The sequence below is a fragment of the Oryza sativa genome, chromosome 11, assembly GCF_034140825.1.
Source record: "Oryza sativa Japonica Group chromosome 11, ASM3414082v1".
NCBI classification, from domain to species: Eukaryota; Viridiplantae; Streptophyta; class Magnoliopsida; order Poales; family Poaceae; genus Oryza; species Oryza sativa.
Window position 1 is genome coordinate 6,403,354 of NC_089045.1, and position 22,805 is coordinate 6,426,158.

Genomic DNA, 22,805 nt, shown 5'->3' on the forward strand with positions numbered 1-22,805 from the left:
TATCTATCTGGCTCATCCCCTATTTCTATGTTGCTCGTAGGGGCGACCAAGGAGGCGACGCCAAACACCACCAGACCACCACCGCACCATCCCATCTCGTCCCTGGCGGCGACGCTACTACCAACAGTGCATGGTGTTGGCGGCGGTGCCATCCCCTTCCTCCCTCTATCCTCTTTTTCATCTCCTCTCTTCTTCCTCCTTTTTTGCTCGCTCTTTCTCTCTCTCTCTCTCTCTCTCTCTCTAGATCCAGATCCAGATCTACTATCGACTGCTAGTTGGCTCATGGTGAGAGTAGGGATGACCGATAGTGGCTGCCTAGCGGAGGGCCAGCGCTTGTGAGGACTGTGGTGGTGGAGGCAGGCTAGTCCACATGTGGCAGAGGCTGGCTGGTTCGTGTGAGGATGGCGGCGGCACCTACTAATGTTGGAAGTCGGTCGGTGGATGGAGCGAGGTGGCTTGTGGAGCTGCCAACCAGAGGGCGTCTGTGGCAGCAAAGTGGACAATGCTTGGTCAGCCAGCCATTGGATGGCACGTAGGGTGCTGGCATGGTTGGAAGGTTGGGTGCTCTCCATTGCTGATTAAGCCTGTGGCATCTAGGCGGCATGGCGGTGCAGAGGGATAATTTTGTTCCTTCCTTCCCTACGTCCATAGTTGGATCCATCGAAAGGAGGCAGTGGTGGCAGCGGGAGGGCATGGTGGTTGCAGGGGGGCTAGATCCATCCTTTTCGTCCCTTGTTTGTTTGACCACATGCGACGAGGAGCTCTATGAGGGGCAATAAGTGATGATTAATGGTTGTTCGTTGCGTTGGAAGAGGTCGGAGAGTGATTGTGTTGGTGGCGATTATGTCTTTGTGAGATTTCTGTGCAATAGAGCTTGGCAAGCAACATATGATCCATTTCTAATAGGGTCATTCTCATACCAAAGTTTCTAGTAGAAAACATAATTGTTGCTACAGAAGGATAGAGTAAGGTTAAAGCAAGGACATAGAAGAAGATTTGAAGTAAGTCTTTTACCTTTCTTTCTTAGTCTTTTAGCTTTTTTTTTGTCCCTAAGTTATGAGGCCCACAATCACGTTTGGCCATATATGGATATAGAGGTCGGATTTCTATCTATTCTTAAAAAAAAATGCTGGCAACCTACACATCAATCTATTTGTGCACTTTGTCTGATCGTTGTGGGGAAGAAGCCCATCGGACAATTTGGATGTTCTTTGTGAAAAGGTTATCTTTTCCACATTGAATCAGGAGAAACGTCATCAAGGTATGATATATTTTTACACACACCAGTTCTAGTTATATTTTCCTCTAATTTCTTGAGATATTGCAATATGGTACATGCATAGTCTGACCGTAGTTGGGGAAGGAGCCAACCAGGAGGCTGGGGATGAGGCAGGGTAGGGGTGGGGTGGGTACTTTTGGTGGCAAGATAATCTCTGAATTAGTTTGTATCAAAATAAGTTGTGTCAAGGTATGATAACAAATGTTGCTATTTCATATTATAGATGGCAAACTATATAAAGCCTACTTCAGAAGGACTTCACCGATGCAAAGGTTCATATATTTTCTATGCATCCTCTTTGATCTATGTGTTATTCTTCTTAATTAGAGTAAATTTCACAAAACCCCAGGTTTTGAGGCACCCGTAATGCAAAACCCCAGGTATTAAGATTTGTTTTGAATAATCCTAGGTTTTGGGGCAAAATGTTTCAACAAACCCCACGCTTAAGCTTAAATCGGTTTTTTGACTAATATATGTATGCATAGTAATTTAAAAAAAATAATAAGAGACATTCCTAATATACATGTTGGACTTATTTTAACGAGCATTGGTTATTGGTAGTATGGCTGTTTATGTGTCTAAGGAACTGGTTAATGTGTAACTATTAAGGGGTTGTGTTGCACTTTTTAAATGGTGTAATGCAAGAGTGAGGAAGACAATAAAGTGCACAAGAGGTATATGTATTTTGAGTTTGTTAATGTATATACTAAATATATCATATATAATAATGAAATTATGAGTATTTGATTTAAACATGGGGTTTCTTGAAACATTTTGCCCCAAAATCTCGGGTTCCTCGAAACAAATCTGAGGTTTTATGCTGTAGTTGTCTCAAAACCTGGGGTTTTATGAAATTTACTCTCTTAATTACTAGCATATATGTCCCATACCATAGTTCTTTAGAATACTCTTACAGTTGAGGATAGTCGTTCATCATTATATAGTTTTGCTTTGTAGTTGTGTAGTAGTGATCCCTTTAATATCAATAATATTATATAATTACATCTGTTTTATGCTATTATTTTGTTATCAGATAGATCTACTTGAGTTGGTTTCTCTTCATATAGTTGCTTATATTATTTTACCTTCAAACCAACAAAGTTGACTTTGTCAAAAACGTTGACTGCCATAATCATGTAGATTAACTATGATCAATTGTAGGCATTATACTTAATGTATGCAATAACTTGGAGAGCATTATTAAAGTATATTAACAAACTATTGCTATACTTGTTTCATATATCTCTCAAAAATTCATATGATCCATACATTTTTTGACAAAAACATATGACCAACACATCGTACGCTTTTTAAATTATGATGGCAACATAATCATATCTATCTACATTCTCATTCAATGCTATTTACTTTTAAGAAATATTGTTATGCTATATTGTTTCGTTGAGATGTGAGGTTGTGCCCTACCCAACAAAACAAGAACAATATATATTTTGAATGCGTTGATTTTTGCTTAAGTGGGGATTGTGCCATGCTACATGTAGGAACTGTTGAATTTAATCACTAGGATAAAAAGGGAAAAATTCCAAACTAGGTAAGGATACCATGATAATTTCTACGCATTTATTACTACCAAAAGAAAGCATAAGTAATATTTCTCTAGAACAGTGCGTTACCCCTCCAAACACAATTTATGGACTACTACACAAATATTAGTGTGTTAGCATATCTAGAAAGAATTCAAGGGAAATGACTTGTGAAAATCCAAAAGATATTGTTTTATCAAAAGTATAGAACATGCAACTATTTTTATATTCATGAAAGTCAGCAATTGATATATGTACTATAAATGCAACATACAAAAAAAAATTGCAAAACAAAATACATACTTGTATTGTTTGAAAAACACATTTAATTTTGGTGATAGATTTGCATCCCTCTATATATCAATGGATATTATATTTTTAGTCACACACATATGTATCTCCCTCATTGAATGGATTATAAAAAAACCAATCAAAACCTCAATTTTGTTTGTTTTGCCTTTTGGTTCAAATACTTGTTAAGAGTTTGGGATAATGGAAACTTATCTTATAACCACCCCATCCTTTCGATGATGTGAAGTTGCTTGGATTTTTTTTTACTAATTTTGGCTCATATTTCCAACACTAGGATGGTATATGAACCACCAGGATACAAACTAAAGTGAGTGAATTGTAATTTAGGCCACATTTTTATGTCAAAGTTTCACTTTGGACCTCAAGAATTTTTTTTACTCATTAAACATTATGCGAAGAATTAACTTCAAGAATATGATGATTGTGGAATAGTGTGTATTAGACTCTAATTTTTCACTTTAGGGTAGCAAGTGTAGAATGAGCTTTACATACATTTTCTTAAATACTATACTTTCCAAGGATGGAAGTGCAACAATTATAAGTGCACCTATTTTTTTAGATGATAATAGATGCACTTATTAATTCCTTAACTCCAATATCTCTTCAGTGTAGTATAAATACCCCCTGTTGGCATACCAATAGGTAAGCCTATTGTGGTCAGCTTTCATAGAGTTTCTGTATTATAATGTAGGCAGAACTCTTAAGATCTTGCAGTTTTATTCCTCTTCAATTTTGTTTCCCCGCTTACTTCCATCATGTTTCTATCTCTAATATCTTTGATACAAGTTGTTCAATCTAACAACCACGTTTTATGCTTGTCTCCTTTTTCAGAGACCAAATCAGATTGATAAGGAGTAGGATGAAGGATAGGAATGCTTCTGCTGAGCCTGTGGTGAAGCCAGGATTATCACCATCAAGATTTGTGAAGGTTTTCATGCATGGGGAACCCTTTGGGAGGAAGATCAATTTGGCTCTCCATAACAACTATGACTCTTTGTCCTTCACTTTAAAAAAATTGGGCAACAACTATTCCAGTAAGTCTGTTTCAATATATTGCATCCATACATAAAAAGTGATCTGTTCATAAAGTTATTTGTGCTGTAAGTGCCTATCATATAGGAGAAATAATGATGCATTTTGGATCTAATTAATAGACTTATTACACTTGTTTGAAAGAAGCATGTCTTAACATGACTATAGCAAATATATGGGGAATGAATAATTAATTTATCAGTTATTACAGTCTAAATATATGTACATCAAATTCCAATTGTTTTTATTCACCTAGCTAGATTGTTCCAATTTGTGTTTCTAGGGTGGTCGACAAATTAATAAGGTTGCTTGAATTGGAACAAAATATTATTTACAAGTTATAAACAAGTATAAACACTTGTGGAATAGTAAACAACCTTGTATTTATTGATTATATCACAGAAATATAAGCAATCTCCGACACTAGAATATAACCTTGTAATATTTGGTTGTTAATTAACTACACCTCAATTTCTTAGTGTCACCATTTGAACTTGAAGGCTTGGTGAACAAGGAAGAAGATGGTGCAATAGACAGCGACTTTGACCTCTTGTATGATGATATGGATGGTGTTCGTTACTTCCTTGGTGATGTCCCATGGGAGTAAGTCCTTTAATTTCATCTTTATCCGTAGATGATCTTCTATAGTTTCTTATCTCGAACCTGATAGTTGATAACCATATTCATCGTGACGAAAATAGTATCAATTTAATATTATTACACACTATATCTAAAAACAATTTAACATTATTGTTACAGGGTTTTCACCACTACAGTGAAAAAGATCTACATTGTCCCTGCAGAACAACAGAATGGTGCGTGAAACAATATGTATATTAACTTAATTAATCACAAGCATTTCTCGTTCCTATATACTACTTCCATATCAAGCAAGATCTCAAATTAGCTTATTATCAATTATATGATTCTTGCAAATATGGATTGCATTTTATTTTTCACTCTTTTGGAGGATGTGTTAATTAATTACTGCTTTTTCAATCCAAAATTAATGCCAATTAGTTGGTTGCAGAAAATGATTATCAGGAGGAGGAAGAGGACAACGCGGCTGCTGCTGCTACTGCTGACGAAGATGGAGATGGAGCTGCTGCTGACGATGGCGTTGCTGCTGCAGCTGACGACGTTGACGATGTTGCTGGATACACGAGCAACGATGACCCAAGCTTCGACTGATATAGCTACATGGCTATCGCAAGCATAGCTGCAACCGCGTCATCTCGTCCAATCTATCTATCTCCAATAATTAATTCTCTGCCGCTTTTAATTAGCTCCATATATATGCTGCTACCATCATCCGTTGTTGCTACCCTTGTAAGAGACTAATAATGTTTTAATTAGCTTCTAAGTGCTGAAATGGCATCGGTTAAGAAAACTAAGCGTTGCAGTTGTTACTCCTGACCAGGGGTAGAATAATATTGTCCTTGTGCCATCTCAGTGTTCTTATATCGATCTCCATGAATAACATATGATTATTATCGTATTCATCAGTGTCCAATTGCAAAGACTATATATATATATATATATATATATATATATATATATATATATATATATATATATATATATATATATATATATATATATATATATATATATATATATATATATATATATATATATATATATATATATATATATATACATACATACATACATATACATATATATATATATATCTTCTTATTCACTTATCAAATGAGTTTTAGTTTTCCGTTTTCTTCCCCAACTTTGTCGTCAGAATGCTTCTTTCACCCCGGAAAAAGTGGAAACTCCCTTCTCCTTCAGAATTATCATTACCAAGATAAGCATAATTAATTCCATAATAAGTCAGATTTGTTTCATTAAAACTTAAAAGTTTTTCCAATGAAATATTTTTGTAAATTGCGAAAACCATCTACCAAGACGTCTGAGAACACAAGTTGATAGGAAGGCTGAAGAGTAAATAGTTATAGTGTGTTCAAACTAAATATATTAATAAATATATTAAAAGATATAGGTAGTCAAAGTTCTTTTTTTTATCACGACCTTATCTAAAACGTCTAAGAATAATAAAACTAGAGAAAAGAAAGTGGGGAAACCACTAGCCTCAATGTGCAGGGATTGCTTTTAGTATTAACCCTACATAATGGCTGTTTAGAAAATTGTTTTTCAACCCATTTAAATCATAAACTTAATGTTGGGAATTTTCAGCCCATTTCAATCCATAAACCTTCAATAGGGCCTCTCGGTCTTGGGCCACCTTGCCATGTGAGCTGTCATCCAAAAGGAAATAGGTATATTTTCACTCTCTCATCTCTGGCTCATAGTTGAGTCGTAAAATCAAAGCTAAACTCCTTCGATGGTTTAGGAAACGGTTTTTGTTGATGGGCTCAACCCCGAATCCGGGTATAACATCTCTCCCGTCTTACAAAGCGGTGTAAATAAACTCCGTTTAGAAGGTTTTTGTTGATGGGGCTCACATGTCAGTGAAAAATGACAAAATATATGCGGTGGGCCTCACATGACAATTCCTTTTCTCCTGCCCGTCGGTGTTGGAGACGAAGACGACCTCAACGTCACTGCTTGTCTCCTCCCTCATCTTGATGTACTCCTCGATGAGCTTAGGGAGGAATTTCCGGCATGGACTGCACCAGTGAGCTGAGAAGTAGAGCAGGCCAGTCCTGCCGACGAGCCACGCCACCGGAACCTGACAATTGATTCCAAACAAAATTCAATAGATTTTCAAAATGTTGAAACAAATTTTCGAGCAAATTTAAATTAATCCACACATACTTTTTCTCCATCCTTACCAACGACGAAGTACAGATCACCGGAGACCATCAGAGACTCCAAGGTGAGGGACACATCTATGGCCCTCACCCTGGAGGCAAGGATTTGAGCAGGAACACCTCCCGCTGCTAGAGCGTACCCAAAACCCCATCATTTGACCCCTCCAGGCGAGGCCGCTGGTGCGTGCGAGGGAAGAGGGAAGCATGGTGACGCCACGCTGTCCGTGCACGCCCACAGGACCAAGCTCGATCTCGACCATCGTCACGCTGTCCACGAAGGGCTTCTCGTACGATAAAAAAGAGTGAAATGAGGACATAAGCCCCCTAGGTCTAGGTCTAGGGATCAAAACAGAGCGAATAGTTTCCGTCCGCTCCGAAGAAAAACGAATGTAGATACCTTTTGGAGCGGATAATTCTAGGATAGTTCGATGTTTATGCGAAAAACACACACTGGCCTGGGAGATCTGCTTAGCTCCAGTGTTGGACCAAAGGTTGATGAGATGCGGGCGTGCCAGTCAGTTTGATCCTGCATCTGACAAGATATGTAAACAGCAGATCAAATAGCCGATCGGCTGACAAGCCGATGGAATAATTCCAGCCGATAGCCGATACTAGCCGATAGCAATAGGGTTTCGAGCTGTCGGCCATATGTCCAATGTATATTCTGACACTTGATGTAAATACCAATATAAAGGCAATCGGCTGATGATGATGTAATAAAATAATAATATAATAAAGTAAAAACCAATTGGCTAACAATGAGATGAGAGAATAATCAATGATCCAAAGGTTAAAGCATACATCAGTTAGAGTCTGATGTCATAAAATCCATAGATTAGATTAAACGGTGAAATCTTTGTTGCCATCGGCTAAATCCAACTTATATGTAATCCTTATCAACCGACGCAACATCCAGATAACTCATCAGCTGAAACCCCGATATGAAACCCTTATTGGCAGTAAAAAAGCAGGCTAGGGATTATGGTTCTAACCACGACTTAGTAGATCAAACTTAATTGATGCAACACTAAGTATGAAAAGAAATACAATATCTAGACAATCAAGCCGTTGACTGATTTTTAGGGTGGTAGATGCCTTAGCTAATCTAATCTAGTTAGACGATTTAGCCGATATCGGTAGAAACCCTAAAGCGAGAGACAACCGATAGAGCTAAATTGAGATACTAAGACTAGATTAACTAAGACATATGATAAATAGGCAGACAAATATATCATCCAAACCGGAGCAATCCAACAGGTCAAATGTACTAATGCAGCCTTGAACAACGCCGACGTAGACGAGACAATTGCTTGGGCCAGCGGAACATTGGACTTACCCCTTCACTGAAGATCGAATGCTGATGCAGCCCCGCGTCAAGTGCCAATTCCCGCTGGACGATAAAATAAAGTAGAAAAGGTAAAAAGTGGCGATGCGCCAAATTGTATTGATCATGAAGATAGTTTACAATAACCCCGGGTGTACATATTAATACCCATGGGGAGATACTAGTCCTTGTAGGACAAGAAAGAAACTTTCCTAAAGACAAAAGGAAAGCATAAAGTCCTTATAGGATACTAAACTCACTTTCCTAAAGATAAAAGAAAACTAACAAACTATTCCTAATTAATAGATAACTTGCCGCGCCACATCCTCCTTGAACTCGGTCACTTCTGGATAAGCTTCGTTTAATTGATTAATTTCCTTAACCGAATATATCAGGAATCCGACTATTGGCGATGTGATAATTCTCTTAGGGGCTTACCAAATTTCACTGTTAACATTCGGATACAAATACATATATTTTCTCCCGGATATGGTATCAGGGTTTTCGACGGATATGGATATCCGGTGAACAGTGCTATTCGGATATCCACTGAAGTCATGAGTCATACCCCATTTCTTTATATCGCTACAACCTCCAATCTATCTTTCTAAATTTTAGTACTAGTCCATTTCTTAACACTAGTCCACACCATTAATATTATTGAAACTTTTAAATATTTTTATAATTATACTATATTTTATATAAAATGAACTAATTATATATGATGATATTTGTTTATATTAGAAGTTGAGGTGGTTTTCGTGTTCGAGAAAAAAATGTTTCCATATTTATGTCCAATCATATTCGATCCTTATTCGTATTCGAGATAATTCGTATTTATTTCCGTATCCGAGCTATTCGTATTTGTTTTCATATCCAACAAAAAAAATATGAAAACAAATATGGTATGAGCATTATCCCCGCTCCGTTTTCATCTCTACCTAGGTCTTCCTCTTCCTTGTAAACTAATTGCTTTCGCTTGAGTCTTCCAGTCTTCCTCTTCCTCACGTGATGAGATCACCTCCAGCATCAAGCTTGCATCCAGGGTGCGCAGATCCAGGGCTCATGTTGGTGGAGACAACGAGGTGGCTGTGGTAGGAGACAGCGGCGGATACCGCACAGTACCGAAGCAGGAGGACGAGGCCGAGGTTGTGGACACTGAAGCAGAGCGTGAGGTCCACAGCTGGGAACAGGGAGTTGTTGACGTGGAAGTAGGCGATGCGGAGCTTGGCCACAGAGGTGATGGGCGCGGAAGTGTTGAAGAGGAAGGCGAGGCTGGTGTGGAGCGCGAGGAAGAGGAGCTGGAACATGAAGAGGGGAGAACGCGTGGAGGTAAGGGCACAGCACGGGTGGAGGCGGACGAGGACTGGGGCGAAAATGAGCATTGGTGGCGCGTAGGCGCTAGGCTGTATGGCGGGAGGAGAGGCCGGCCGAGGTCCGTCGAGGGCTTCTTGCCGTATGCCACCAATCCGGACACCATTGCCAGAGTTGCGAGTGTGAGACAAGATTGGGAGTGGCCGATCCGGGCACCATCACCGTGCTGGAAGGGGAGAGAGACATATGAGGGAGAGAAGAGCGAAGGATGACATGTTGGTCCCACCTACTGACTCATCAAGTCAACCGCAGTCAACCTGCCACATCAGCAAAAAAAACCACTTCCCAAATCACTGAGCAGTCTATTTGCACTGGTTTTCGAAGATAGGGGGGACATTATACCCAGTTTTACCGTTGAACGATGCGATTCAACTAGGAGCAAAAGATGATTGAGGCAAAATAGACTTATTCCCATTCTAAATCACTCTAGATTCAGGTTGGCTTGAAATATGAACAGTGTGGATTAAACAGTGTGGGTTTAGAATTTAAAAGTTGGTTTTTCAGACCAGACTTATTTAAGAGTTTAAGATTACAAATGATTTTTTCCCTTATATATTTTACTGAGGAACTGATGTGCATCTGATGTGCATTTGACCAAGGAAAACTTTCACAATACATTACAGGTTCCCTTGGAAAATGATAGCCTTGAAGCTCCCAATCGATCCAGCCCCAAATGATCAGGCGCCGTCCAACTTACTCATTGGCGGCGTAGTTAGCAAGGGAAAATCGGGCGTCTGGGACCTAGCTCAAGCTGGTTCAATTCCCTTTTGTGTTTTGCGAGTTGAGAGACTACATTTTACAAGTTGCGTCCATCTCCTAAAGACGTGTAAAAGAGGGCCTAGCACATTATATATATGCATATGCTGCACGTGCATACGATGGCGTATTCTATGTAATCACAAACAAGAAAGTCTCCAGCAGATAGCAAATTAATTAAAACTTGAGGCAGAACACACCTTTTTTTTCTTCTTAGAAAATAAGCGTGCATGGATCGATCTAGATCATGTATGCAGCTGAAAAACGTCTATAAGACTTGGAAAACTTGCAAAAACCATATGAGAAGTCACTTGAAGTTTAATATTTCACCCCATAAGTTATTTTGTTACAAATGACCATCCCTTCTCTCTTTTATTTCTTTTATTTTTGCAAAAACCACCCCTGCGTACACGGATTAACCGAGTCAACCTGTTAATATTGATGTAGAGCCATCACAGGCTAAGCTTTATGTTTCATTGATTTTTTTCTACATATAGCAAAATTGGTACAACAACATTCAAGCTCTCATTAACAATTCAATTTATGCAAACTTCAAAACATATTAAGACTATACTCCTAGAAATATTTGGTTTTGGTAAAGATCACATAGACGCCTCACAATTTATGAAAACATATAGATTCGATTAAGCATGTGCGCACTGGGATGGCTTTTGAAAAAAAAAACAAATAGGGTTGAGTATTTTCAACAAAATGTTTTATGGGTTGAAATGTCAAACTTCAGACCTTTGGGGTGGTTTTTGTAGTTTTTAGTGTCGGCCGAGATCACATATGTATCGAGAGATCCGCACGTTTGCAAGCAGCTCGGGTATGGAATGATCTCGTGCGGTTGTGAATTGTGATCGATCGATAGCGATCACACACTGTGCGAGATTGTCTTCTCTCTTTAAACGCCGATTAATACTATAGAAGTACATGACATGCACACGTGCATGAAACGTTCTTTAATTAATTTGACTATTCAATGATCATGCAGTGGTTAAGTGAGCGGCGTCGTAAGTCTGAACGACTAATAATGATTTTCCGTGATTGATTTGTTTTTATAAGTATCGATGGTTAACTATAAAAGAGATAGTAGTAGTGGCGGAGCCGGGATCTAGGGATCGTCATATATGCATTCAACAGTTGGCTGTAGGCATATCACATATGCACTTCTTGGTTGCGCTGAGAGGCTTCAAAATGCTGCCCAGGCAAAATTCAAATCCAGAACAAATTAAATTGAATTTGAAGCACTCTAGGAAAAATTCAACTGAACTTAAGAGATTTGAACATATGTGAAATTTTGAGCCGGTTAAAAATTGATGGTGTTCGTGATAAATAGCGAAATATACCGCCAAGAAAATGATCCATCGCTGCCACATTAATTAGCCGCCATGGACTTGGACAAGTCGTATAAACCTCTCTACTCATCATAATATGTGATTCAGCACTTAATTGTACTAGTACTTATCTAGAGTGTCATCCTCAAATTGTACCAATCATTGGTCAATTGCTCCTTTAAGTTTTCTTTATCTGTGAAGACTTGTATGCTGTGTGATTGCTGGTAATAGATTTAGTTTTCTTGGCAAAGTGCACATCATGCATCTAGAAGTGGCATCTGTCTGAGATGATACCTTCACAAATCCCCTTTTTCCCCTTGCGCTGATTTTTTATTAATTTCTTTTCTGCGTAGCCATCAAATTACACAACTAACTTAAATATATAGGCAACGTGTGCTGATACAAGTGGAATAGTATAAGAACATAAAAATGTGTTTTCAAGAAAAGGTGGAGCATGAGAACAAGCTAAGTTTGGACTTGTATAGGCGTGCATGTCACAATGCAAACATTCTTTTCCTAAGGTAGAGATGGTTTAACTGGATCATACTTGCTTACTTGGGAGGCTTACATTCGTATTGGTGTTGGCATATATATTTAGTATGAAGTACTTGTTCCGTCCAAAAAAAAATCTAATCTAGGTTGGGACGTGACTCCACCTAGAACAACGAATAGGCATAAAAGGTTGTCCAAATTCGTTGTCCTAGGTGGAGTCACATCTCCAACTAAATTAGCTTTTTTTTAGATAGAGGGAGTAGACAATAGTATACTCCTATATGACAAGATTAAATGCAACGTTATATAAGAGTACTTACTGAATTCCTTACAATAAAGATAAAATAGTACCAAAGTGACAACACTTAAAAGAGAAAAGAGAAACACAAGACTACTGCCCTAATTCCTTACATGATGGAATGTATGAAAATAATTTTGTCTCTGGGACAACATACAAATCATATCTTACTATTAACTAGTTAATGTTCTTTAACTTCTAAAGCTCAATATGCAAGTGTACCATATCATCATCCGCTAGTAATTATTATCTAAAGTAATTTAAATTGTATGTAAGTGTCACCGGTAGAGAAACTTTTTTACTCCCGGTTGGTAAACCCCTTTAGTCCCGGGTTTCCAACCGGGAGTAGGAGTCCAGAACTTCCATTTTTAGTCCCGGTTGAAATAACCGGGACTAAAGATCCATCTTTAGTCCCGGTTGGTAACAACAACCAGGACTAAAGTCTTTAGTCCTGGTTGTTGTTACCAACCGTGACTAAATAGAGGATATCGGCAGACGGTCCCCTTTTCTTTTTTTTTCTTTTTTATTTTCTCCCAAATCGAGTGGCATGCATATCCTCAAATCAAACCCCAAATCCCCAAATCAAAGTAACATCCCAAATCCACATCACAAATCTTAAAGTTACTTATACACACAAATCAAATACATCACAAATCCAAAAAAAATTACACACAAATCAAATACATCACAAATTATACATCTCATATCCATACAATGAATCACAAAATTATACATCTCAATGAATCACAAATTATCAAAAAAAAAGAGAAAACAACACTGTCTGCCGCCTGCCGCCCCCTGTGGCCCCGCCGGCCGCCGCCGCGCGCAGCCCCGCTGGCCGCCACCGCCTGCCCGCCGCCGCTGGCTGCCGGATGGGAAGGGAGGAGGGGGAGGAGAGGGGAGGAGGATGTGTAAGATCTGTGCAGGAGAGGGGAGGGGAGGAGGAGGGGGAGGAGGGGGAGCGGAGGAGAGGATCGATATGTGTGAGGAAGTGGTTGTGATTGTGGAGGAGAGGATAAGTGCTAGGGATTATATACTACACGTTGAATTTTAGTTCCGGTTGGTAATACCAACCGAGAGTAAAGATCTAGATGATCATACTAATCGGGACTAAAGTAGTGATACTCGACCCCCTGACATGCCTCTGACAGGGGATGAACCGGGACTAAAGATCATAGAATGGCTGTGGGGTTTTCAACCAGGGCTAAATATCATTTTTAGTCCCGGTTCTTTTTTAACAGGGACTATTATGGTTTTAGGTCGACCCAGCAAAGATCATTTCTCTAGTAGTGTGTGCCACATCATTACTACTAGAAATTATTGTCTAGAGTATTTTAAATATCATACCAACATGATATATCATTACAATTTTGTTGCATTTTTAGAACTCAGTATGCAAAAATACATTCCATCATTCCATCTTGTGCCACATCATTTTCACATTATTTAAACATCTACATCTACTTTTTCTATAATGTAACATGCATTCATCCGCATATACTACAGAAAAAGCGATGTATCAACTGGTAACTATATATGTAAGTAAACGTCCACACTTAATTACATGCGTCCAATCACAAACATCCAAAGTAGGATAACATGTCTATGTCTGATAAATTCGAACTTTATTAAAGACATCTACTACTATCTGGTCCCGTTTCTGACGAAATGAAATTTCATATACTAACTTGCAGTTGAAATAAAACGAAATCCTCTCAAAAAGAGAAAAGAATGAAATGGACAGGAACGATGCAGGCAAGCATGGTAGCAATGTTTTGACGACATTTGGCCACAAAACGAAGATATATAGCACGGCCGGTGATCAAATCCTAGCAAGTTGTGTGTTCCTCTAGAGGTTGAAAAGTATAAAGTCCATCCGACAATTGGCTCTAACTCAGTCTTGGCTGGGTACGTTCATGTCAACATAGAGACCAAGTTTTAATCCACTATCTAAATTAAGAAAAAAAAGAGCTAGCTTCTATATATATAATTAATCACCTGGTTATCCAACAACGGTTCTGGTTTCTTGTTGCTTAGGTAGCAACATGCCCAGTATTTAGGGCATGCTGTCTACTATTGAAAAAAATATAATCGTAAAAACGAACACACGTGTTAAATCTAAACCTTGAATTCAGATGGACTAATTCCACAACAACGAATCTAACCAGTTGAGCTACACTCTCATTTTGTCATTTTCTCTGATTTTAATATATGATGCTATCGATTTTTTAATATGTTTGATCATTTGTCTTACTAAAAATATTATGTAAAATTATTATTTATTTTGTTATGTAACTATCAGTGAAGATATAAAGTAGCAAGCAATTAATTTAAATACTTCATAACGGTACTATAGCAATACCGTTAAACGGTCTTAAAATTTCATATATCATTTCCGTCTATTTCTAGATCGACAATATGAAATCGGAATAAAACTGTTAGTACAAAATAGAAACGTTGGTACAAATCAAAAACAAGAGTCAGCATGGTAGTCAAATTTCATACCTATTTCTCCTCTAGTTTGGAGGAGAGATGAAGTCCACTTTAAAATATGAGTATTTCTACATTGATTCTGATGCATGATTCCTATCACTTCAGTAATTCTAGACCCAATCAAATGTTTGGAAAAGAAATTCCAGCAATTCAAAATTCAGAAGATAACAACTAAAACAAATAGAATGGAATCTTTTGATCTAACATTTTACCCTGTTCTAACTTGACTTGGTTAAGGTACAAATCCTACATCGATTTTCGTTAATTAGCATACTTTTCAAACTACTAAACGGTATATTTTATGCGAAACCTTTCTACATAGGAGTTAAAATATTATATAAATCTAGTTTTTCAAGTTTATAATAGTTAAAATATAATTAATCATATGCTAATGATTTTCTTGTTTTACATGCTCCATCATTAATCTCCATCTTCGTCATATTTAAACAGGACAGCGTGGAACAGATGGAGTACAAGTGCACAACCCTGCAGCCGAGATCAAGCTCAAAGTTACAAACCCTGCCCCACATGGCCAGCTGCGTTGGCTTTGGTTCGGTTGGTTGGAGCAACGGCGACGCTTTCACGCGCGTCTCCGTCCGTCGTTGACAGGGTTGGTTGTTGCCAATCCTGGCTGTGCTTGTACCAGCCCGGGGTTGGACCTGCGTTTTGTTTGGTCGCAAATCGACGATAGCACGTACGGGCTCAAATCAAATCCTAGCGAAATTGTGTGCAGCTCCTTGAGATGTTGAAAAGTATAGAAAAAGAAGTCAATGTGACAGCTAGCTTACAGAGACGCTAGAGCGACAGTTAAAATTGCTAGTTAGTGCAATCTAGTTAGTAGTTAGTTGGCAAAATTTGTTACAGGACACACAAAAAAACGTTTAATTGGCCAAGGGACACCGCAAAAACGTGGAGCTGCCCCAGGACACTTAAAAAACTGTGTAATTTGCTGTAGGAAACTAGCGCCATTATTTTATCATTTCCCGGTTAAAAGTGGTCTCTTTTTTTTCGAAATGCCCAGATTACCCCTGTCGCCATCTATAGCTGACTCGGTCGAGTCGAAACGGGGTCGGTCTCTTTCATCACCACACACCACCGAGGAAAATATCCCCAATCCCTAACCCTAGCTTGCGGCGGTGGCGGCAGAGGTGGCGGGGGAGGCTTCAGCAACGGCGGCGACAAAGACGGCGGCAACGACAGCGGCGACAGCAGCGGCAACGGCGGGCGATGCAGAAGTGACATTGATGGCACCGCCGCCGCCGCCACAAGCTAGGGTTAGGGATTGGGATTTTTTTTCCTCGGTGGTGTGTGGCGACGAAGGAGAACGACCCTGTTTCGACTCGACCGAGTCAGCTATAGATGGCGATAGGGGTAATCTGGGCATTTCGAAAAAAAAGAGACCACTTTCAACCGGGAAATGATAAAATAATGGCGCTAGTGTCCTACAGCAAATTACACAGTTTTTGTAGTGTCCTGGGGCAGCTCCACGTTTTTGTGGTGTCAGCCAATTATACGTTTTTTGTGTGTTCTGTAGCAAATTTTGCCTAGTTAGTTCGATCAACCAGTTCGGCTGGTATATTTGGTGGCACGTGAGAGATGAGATAAACCATTAGCATATACTCCCTCCATTTCATATTATAAGTCGTTTAAATTTTTTTCTAGCTAAACATTCTCAAGTTCAAACAAGTTTATAAAAAAAATATAGTAGTATTTTCAACACAAAACAAGCATATTATTAAAATATATTCAATATTAGATTTAATAAAACTAATTTAATATTTTATATGTTTCTAAATTTTTCTATAAGTTTGGTCAAACTTAACAAATTTTGACAAGGAAAAAAGGGAAATGAATTATAATATAAAACGAAGGGAGTAATTAATTGAGTATTAATTATTACAAATTTTAAAAAGTTAAACATATTTCTATATGACAAATTTTTACATAAAACACATCATTTGATATGTTTTTTAAATCACGGACAGTAAAATACTCGTTGGATTTATTAGAGCAGGTACAATAGCAGACTATTAGCCAGCTGTAAATATATTTTAGTGAGATAAAAGATAAGAGAGAAGAGCAGCGGGCTACAAATCTATAGCCAGCTGCAGTGCGAACTTCAAGACGCAATGTGTGTATGACAGGTGGGACCATATATTAATAATATAGTAAGCAACTATTGTATAAATTGACTATTAGATTGGCTATAAATTAATTGAAGCTAGAAGTGGGCTGAAAAAGATAGGAATCTGGTTACAAGCCCGAAAGGAAAACAGCAGCTCGGGGGGAGGAGCCTGACAGTTCCTCTTTATCTGAAAGTTTATCTGCTTATATCGAACAACATGTTCTAGTTCTTTTTACAAGGATCGGTACACTACGGGAGAAATGATCTTTGCTCGATCGGCTGATTTCCATAATAGTTCCAGATCTAGTAAAAACCGGGACTAAAAATTGTTTTTAGTCCCGGTTATAAAAATTTTGATCTTTAGTCCCGGTTGGTGTTACCAACCAGGACTAAAGATCATCTTTAGTCCCGGTTTATACCCTGTCAAAGCCATGTCAGGGGACCGAGGATCTTTAGTCCCGGTTGATACTACCAACCGGGACTAAAGATTATCACTTTAGTCCTGGTTGGTAGTAACAATCGGGACTAAAGATTAGATCTTTAGTCCCGGTTGAAGTTACTAACCGGGAGCAAATATTTTTCACCCATCTCTGATCGGTTAAGTCCCAGACTAAATATTTAGAGATAAGATCATCCCTCTCCAACTCCCCTCCAACTCCCCTCAGATCCAAGCCTCCTCCTCCCCTCCCCTCTCCTCCCCATTCTCCCCTTCCTCCTCCTCCCCTCTACTCCCCTCCTCCCCTCCCATCCGGCGGACGGCAGGCGGGCGGCAGCGGGCAGGCCGGCGGCGGCCGTGCCGGGCAGCGCCGAGCAGGCCCGGCGGCGGCCTGTGGCCGGGGGGCCGCCCGCGGCGGCGGGCAGGCCGACGGCGGCCTGTGGCCGGGGGGCCGCGCGCGGCGGCGGCCGGCAGCGCCACGCCCCGCGGCAGCGGGCAGGCGGCCGGCTGGGCCACGCTCGGCGGCAGTGAGCGGCCGGTCTTTTTTATATAATCTGTGATTATTGAGATGTATAATTTTGTGATTCATTGGACATTTGTATGGATTTGTGATGTATTTGATTTGTTTTGTATTTTTTAGGATTTGTGATGTATTTGATTTGTGTGTATGAGTAACTTTAAGATTTGTGATGTGGAGTTGGGATGTTATTTGATTTGGGGATTTGGGGTTTGATTTGGTGATGTGCATGCCACTCGATTCGGGAGAAAAAAAAAGAAAAAAAAAGAAAAGGGGACTATCTGGACTCCCCGTTACCCTCTCTTTAGTCCCGGTTGATAACAACAACCGGGACTTTTACTCCCTGTTGTTGTTATCAACCGGGACTAAAGATGGATCTTTATTCCTGGTTATTTCAACCGGGACTAAAGATATCCATCTTTAGTCCCGGATTGCTACTCCCGGTTGGAAACCCGGGACTAAAAGTGGTTACCAACCGGGAGTAAAGAAGGTTTCTCCACCACCGGTACTTAGGTATAAGGTATGGGCACAAGTCTCTACTCTCTTCTTCCAAACTCATCTTGAGAAAGAAAGAACGGAGAAGATACCCGAGAAGAGAGATATTATGTGCGTACTCCCTCCGTCATAAAAAAAAGGCAATTTCGGAGGGATCACCCCTTATAGTACAATGAATCTGGATAAGTTAGGTTGTCTTTTTTTAACGGAGGGAGGACCTAGTAATTTCGTCTACATTGTAAAACCTCTCATTCTATTTCTTTACAACTTTAGAAGTAGCAGTTTGTCCGCTCCTTCCTCCTCCCCTATGATAAGCACAAATGTGCCCACGTCCCCGAGAAAAAAAAACAACACTCTTTTTCATCTACGTGTGGTGTTCTATGCTGAGAGAAAAAAACTTCTAATAACTTCTGTTGGAAGATTTCACTACTACGAAAATGATTTTTCATGGTGTTACTCTATAATTTTCGTTTGCGGCCATATGCGAAAACCGCCAGCAAAACATACCGAGGGGTGGGAGGACATGGACCTGGCGGCCACGCTAAAAGGTCCGCCATAAAAAAATGTATTTTTCAAGGCGGACCTCTTAAGTGTCCGCCACATTTTCGCTGGCGGTAGGTAATATTAGAAAAAAATTGGGGCGAATAAAATCCACCACGCGCAACCCACTGCCCTTATCCCTTCTCGGTCTCTCCACCTCTCTCCCTTCTTGCGTCTCTCCTCTCTCCCTTCTCCACCGCTGCCAGCTTCGGTCGCCACCCCACCACTGCCGGCTGCCGTCGCCTCCACTGCCGCCGCATCGACCAATGGGGAGGGCCTCGGGAGCGGCAGCAGAGCGCGGCCTCCTCCTCTCCGCTATGGGCTGCCACGAGCTCGGGGCCGGATCCAACCGTCGCGATAACAGGGGAGGCCGGATCCGCCTCCTCGACGACGTGGGAGGCCGGCGGGCAACAACTACGAAGGGGGCGGCGGCAACTCTCGGAGGCAACAGCACGGGAGAGGAGGCGGCGAGAAGCAGATCCGGCGCCTCCTCCCGCCCCACTGGCGGCGGCGTCGGCAAAGGAGTGGATGGTGGCAGTGAGGTGGTGGCGGTGCTTGGGAGGACAGAGGCAGATCCGGCGGCGCTCAGCAGCAGCAGCGCGTGGGAGGAGTGGCGGGGAGCAGATCCGCCGACGGCCATCCACGCCCTCCCTCCATCCTCAGCTCTTACTGTGTGATGTGTGATGTTAAATTTTTGTGCTCGATGTGTGTGATGTGGAATTTGTGCTCTGTGATGTGAATGTGGAATATTTTTGTGCTATGTGATGATGATCAAACCATTTTTATCAAATTTTTGCTTGTTTTTGTGGATTTGGGATTTGGTGATATGGATTTGGAATGCAGGGCAGCAGCTTGTGGGCATATTCATTTTTGCTTTTCAAATTTTGTCTAAACTGGCAGCTAGGGTAGCTGCATGGGATTTTTTTTGTCCAAAATAGATTTTCACTGGCAGCCGATTTAACACAGCCGCCAGTGAAAATGAATTATCGTTGGTAGTCGGTGTAAGATTACCGTCAGCGAAGATATCTTCACTTGCCTTTGTTTTGTGGCGGCGTAAAATGCAGTCAGCGAAGACCCAACATAGCCACCATGAAAGATGGTTTTCGTAGAAGTGTTTTTTTCCCTGTCTTTGTTTGTTGTACTAACTAGGATTGCATTCTTCGAAACAGAGATGGCCGGCCAGCCCATATGGAGCAGCTTATCCTTCTCTCTTCCGCAGCGTCCAATCCAAATCCAAACTAATTATGATAAATAAATAAACAAACAACAATCTGTTACCGGATAAAAATAGCTTTGCATATTGTCCCACCGGGGGTGGGGGTAATAGTTATAGCTCATTTTCAAATTGCATGACTAAAAATGAAATTAGTTAATAAAACATAATCGGGTAAATTTGATCCCATGCCATTATGAGCGTGCCATTTTAAATAAATGTTGTTACTATTCTTCCATTCGTAACTATGTCACCCGAATACGAAAAAAAAATAGATCCATACCATGCCATACATTGCAAGCCCGTTTTGACCGTTTTCTTCCCAATGTATTTTTGTACTATCAAAAATTGCCCCTATCTATCATCTTTCTTTTTCTCTCTCCACCGGTATTTTCTCAATGCCCCTACATTGACGAAAATATCCTCGGTATTTCTTCGACGAAAAAAAGAAAGAGGATTTCATCTCTCCACTCTTTTTCACAATGTATTTTCTCAATGCCCCCTCCTAGGCAGGGTCGTTGGCCAGCCTCCATTCTGATTCCACAATGTAGTAGTGTACTCGCTCCGTTTTAAAATATAAACACTTTTAGCATAGTGCAAAGTCAAACATTTTTAACTTTAACTATTAGTAAAAAAAATAAACAAGAACAATAATGTAAAATTGATGTTACAAGATTTATCATTAAACAAGCTATTATATTATGCAACTTTCTTATTTAAAATATTTTATTTTTATAGATATTGTTAGTCAAAGAAATATCTCGAAGAACTGTGTCGAAATTTAAAAATACTTATGTCATGGTTATGGATACCACGTATCTAATAGTAATTGACTAAATCTCGGCAGGATCCACCACATACCATGTCTTATACGAAAACTGACCTCGAGTGAGTTCCGGATAAGGAAAGACAACCAGAGTTCTACATGGAAACGACAAGGACTACTCGGATTGTATCCATATTGGTTTCTCTAGTTCTACTTGGACAAGGGGACATCTATGGGTATAAATACAAACCCCCCTAGGAGGACAGGGGGACACCCACCACGAGACAATCAACTCCCAACACAATCAACATAGAAGCCTACATACGCCAAGACATGTCGCCGGATATCGACTTCAGGGATAGGCATGGCTATTCCCCTACGGTGTCTCCGGATACCATCAGGAGATACGAAAGCGTTGTCTCTGATCTCGCCGGACACGGATTCGAGGAAGGAGCCTACCCTGTTGTCGGCTATGAGTCAGACCTTCAGACCGCCATGTCGACAGCAGTTAGATAGGCTACCCCAAACATTGTACTGGTGTGATTATGGTGAATAAAAAGCAACGTCGGCTCTGGCCAACAGGATGTAGGGTTATTACCTGACCACTCAGGGGCCCGAACCTGTATAAAAATCCCTGTCTCCATCTCTTTTACCTCAGTCTCGCGTATATCCTAGCACCGATGATCCCCATACTATGCAAATACCAGAATTGCGACATCAAACGTCAACAGTGGCGCGCTAGGTAGGAGGATTTTGGTGCTTCAAGGTTTCGACGATATGGGTTTAAGAGATGGATTCTCCAATAACAAGCTACTCGACAACTTCGCTGTGGGGAGATCCAACCCGACCGAAATACGTCTCCCGACAAGATTGGAATCATCGTCATCAACTAATCGATCCGGCGAGATCGACCAAGCTTTAAGAAATCGTTGCCACGGAGAATCAACCCAATATCTATACGGCATTAAATTGGTGTGAGGCGTCGGTTGGTCGAGTCCAAGCCGAGCACGGGAGTATCGACGTGACCGCACAAGATCAGGAGCTCATCTTACCGATGTGTCATAAGCACAAGAACCATGCATGACATCATCACACAGGACCATGCATGGATCGGATTGGTGAACTCCATACAGTACACATATATGTGTTCGTCCCGGGAACCACGTGCGATACCTGTTCGGCACATACAAGTAAAAAAAAAAGGGTAATTAGTGAGATTAATTTTTTAAATTAATCTACTAATTCCGTAGATATATCCGGCATATATCTACAAAGCTACGCAATATTTTATATGCAATTTATCGTACCTATTCAGATCATACAGCATTGTCAGATCAATAATTTATTATGTTTACCTAGAGCATGTTTTTTATACAATATCTATTGTGTGAGTGCTTCCGATGTCAGGCCAACTACGGTCTAACGCTGGGGGCTCGCTCCGTTCTCTTTTGTATAAATCATGCTTATTTACGGTTTACATAATGCATGATATTTAATCTGCTCGTTATATCCTGATAATACTAGAAGATCCACGCAGTTTTTGAGTACATACTCGATATTATCTGCTATATATCTTGCCTTCTAGAAAATATTTTTCAAGAACAATTGAGCACTCGGGTAGGTTATGGTCGAGTACACTCCATTATCGAGAACATTCTCGACAAATGCGGAGTTATCACACCCAAC

General features: G+C 40.2%; 1 protein-coding gene and 1 non-coding gene across 3 annotated transcripts; one reads left to right on the plus strand and one right to left on the minus strand.

The window, feature by feature from the left end:
• The first annotated feature begins 3,773 nt into the window (after positions 1-3,773).
• LOC4350100 (putative auxin-responsive protein IAA29) lies at positions 3,774-5,665 on the plus strand. Of its 2 annotated transcripts, none has more exons than XM_015761152.2 (5): positions 3,774-3,822; positions 3,967-4,169; positions 4,668-4,770; positions 4,927-4,982; positions 5,198-5,665. In XM_015761152.2, the coding sequence occupies exons 2-5, from the start codon at positions 3,995-3,997 to the stop codon at positions 5,356-5,358; spliced, it is 495 nt and encodes a 164-aa protein (XP_015616638.1). In that variant the 5' UTR covers positions 3,774-3,822; positions 3,967-3,994; the 3' UTR covers positions 5,359-5,665. The 2 variants fall into 2 exon arrangements, with proteins under 2 accessions (XP_015616638.1, NP_001410108.1); NM_001423179.1 differs by having other exon boundaries at positions 3,778-3,822; positions 4,647-4,770.
• Positions 5,666-6,379: 714 nt separating this feature from the next.
• Positions 6,380-7,096, minus strand: LOC112936829 (uncharacterized). The gene is made up of 2 exons (XR_010737920.1): positions 6,958-7,096; positions 6,380-6,871 (listed from the first exon to the last, which is right to left on the minus strand). It is a non-coding gene; the product is annotated as an uncharacterized protein (transcript).
• Between the last annotated feature and the right edge of the window lie 15,709 nt (positions 7,097-22,805).

Coding starts and splice junctions, on each gene's coding strand:
- LOC4350100 (NM_001423179.1), top strand. CDS start 3,995: ATGAAGGATAGGAATGCTTCTGCTGAGCCTGTGGTGAAGCCAGGATTA. Junction 4,771..4,926: donor CTTGGTGATGTCCCATGGGA/GTAAGTCCTTTA, acceptor TTATTGTTACAG/GGTTTTCACCACTACAGTGA. Junction 4,983..5,197: donor CCCTGCAGAACAACAGAATG/GTGCGTGAAACA, acceptor AGTTGGTTGCAG/AAAATGATTATCAGGAGGAG.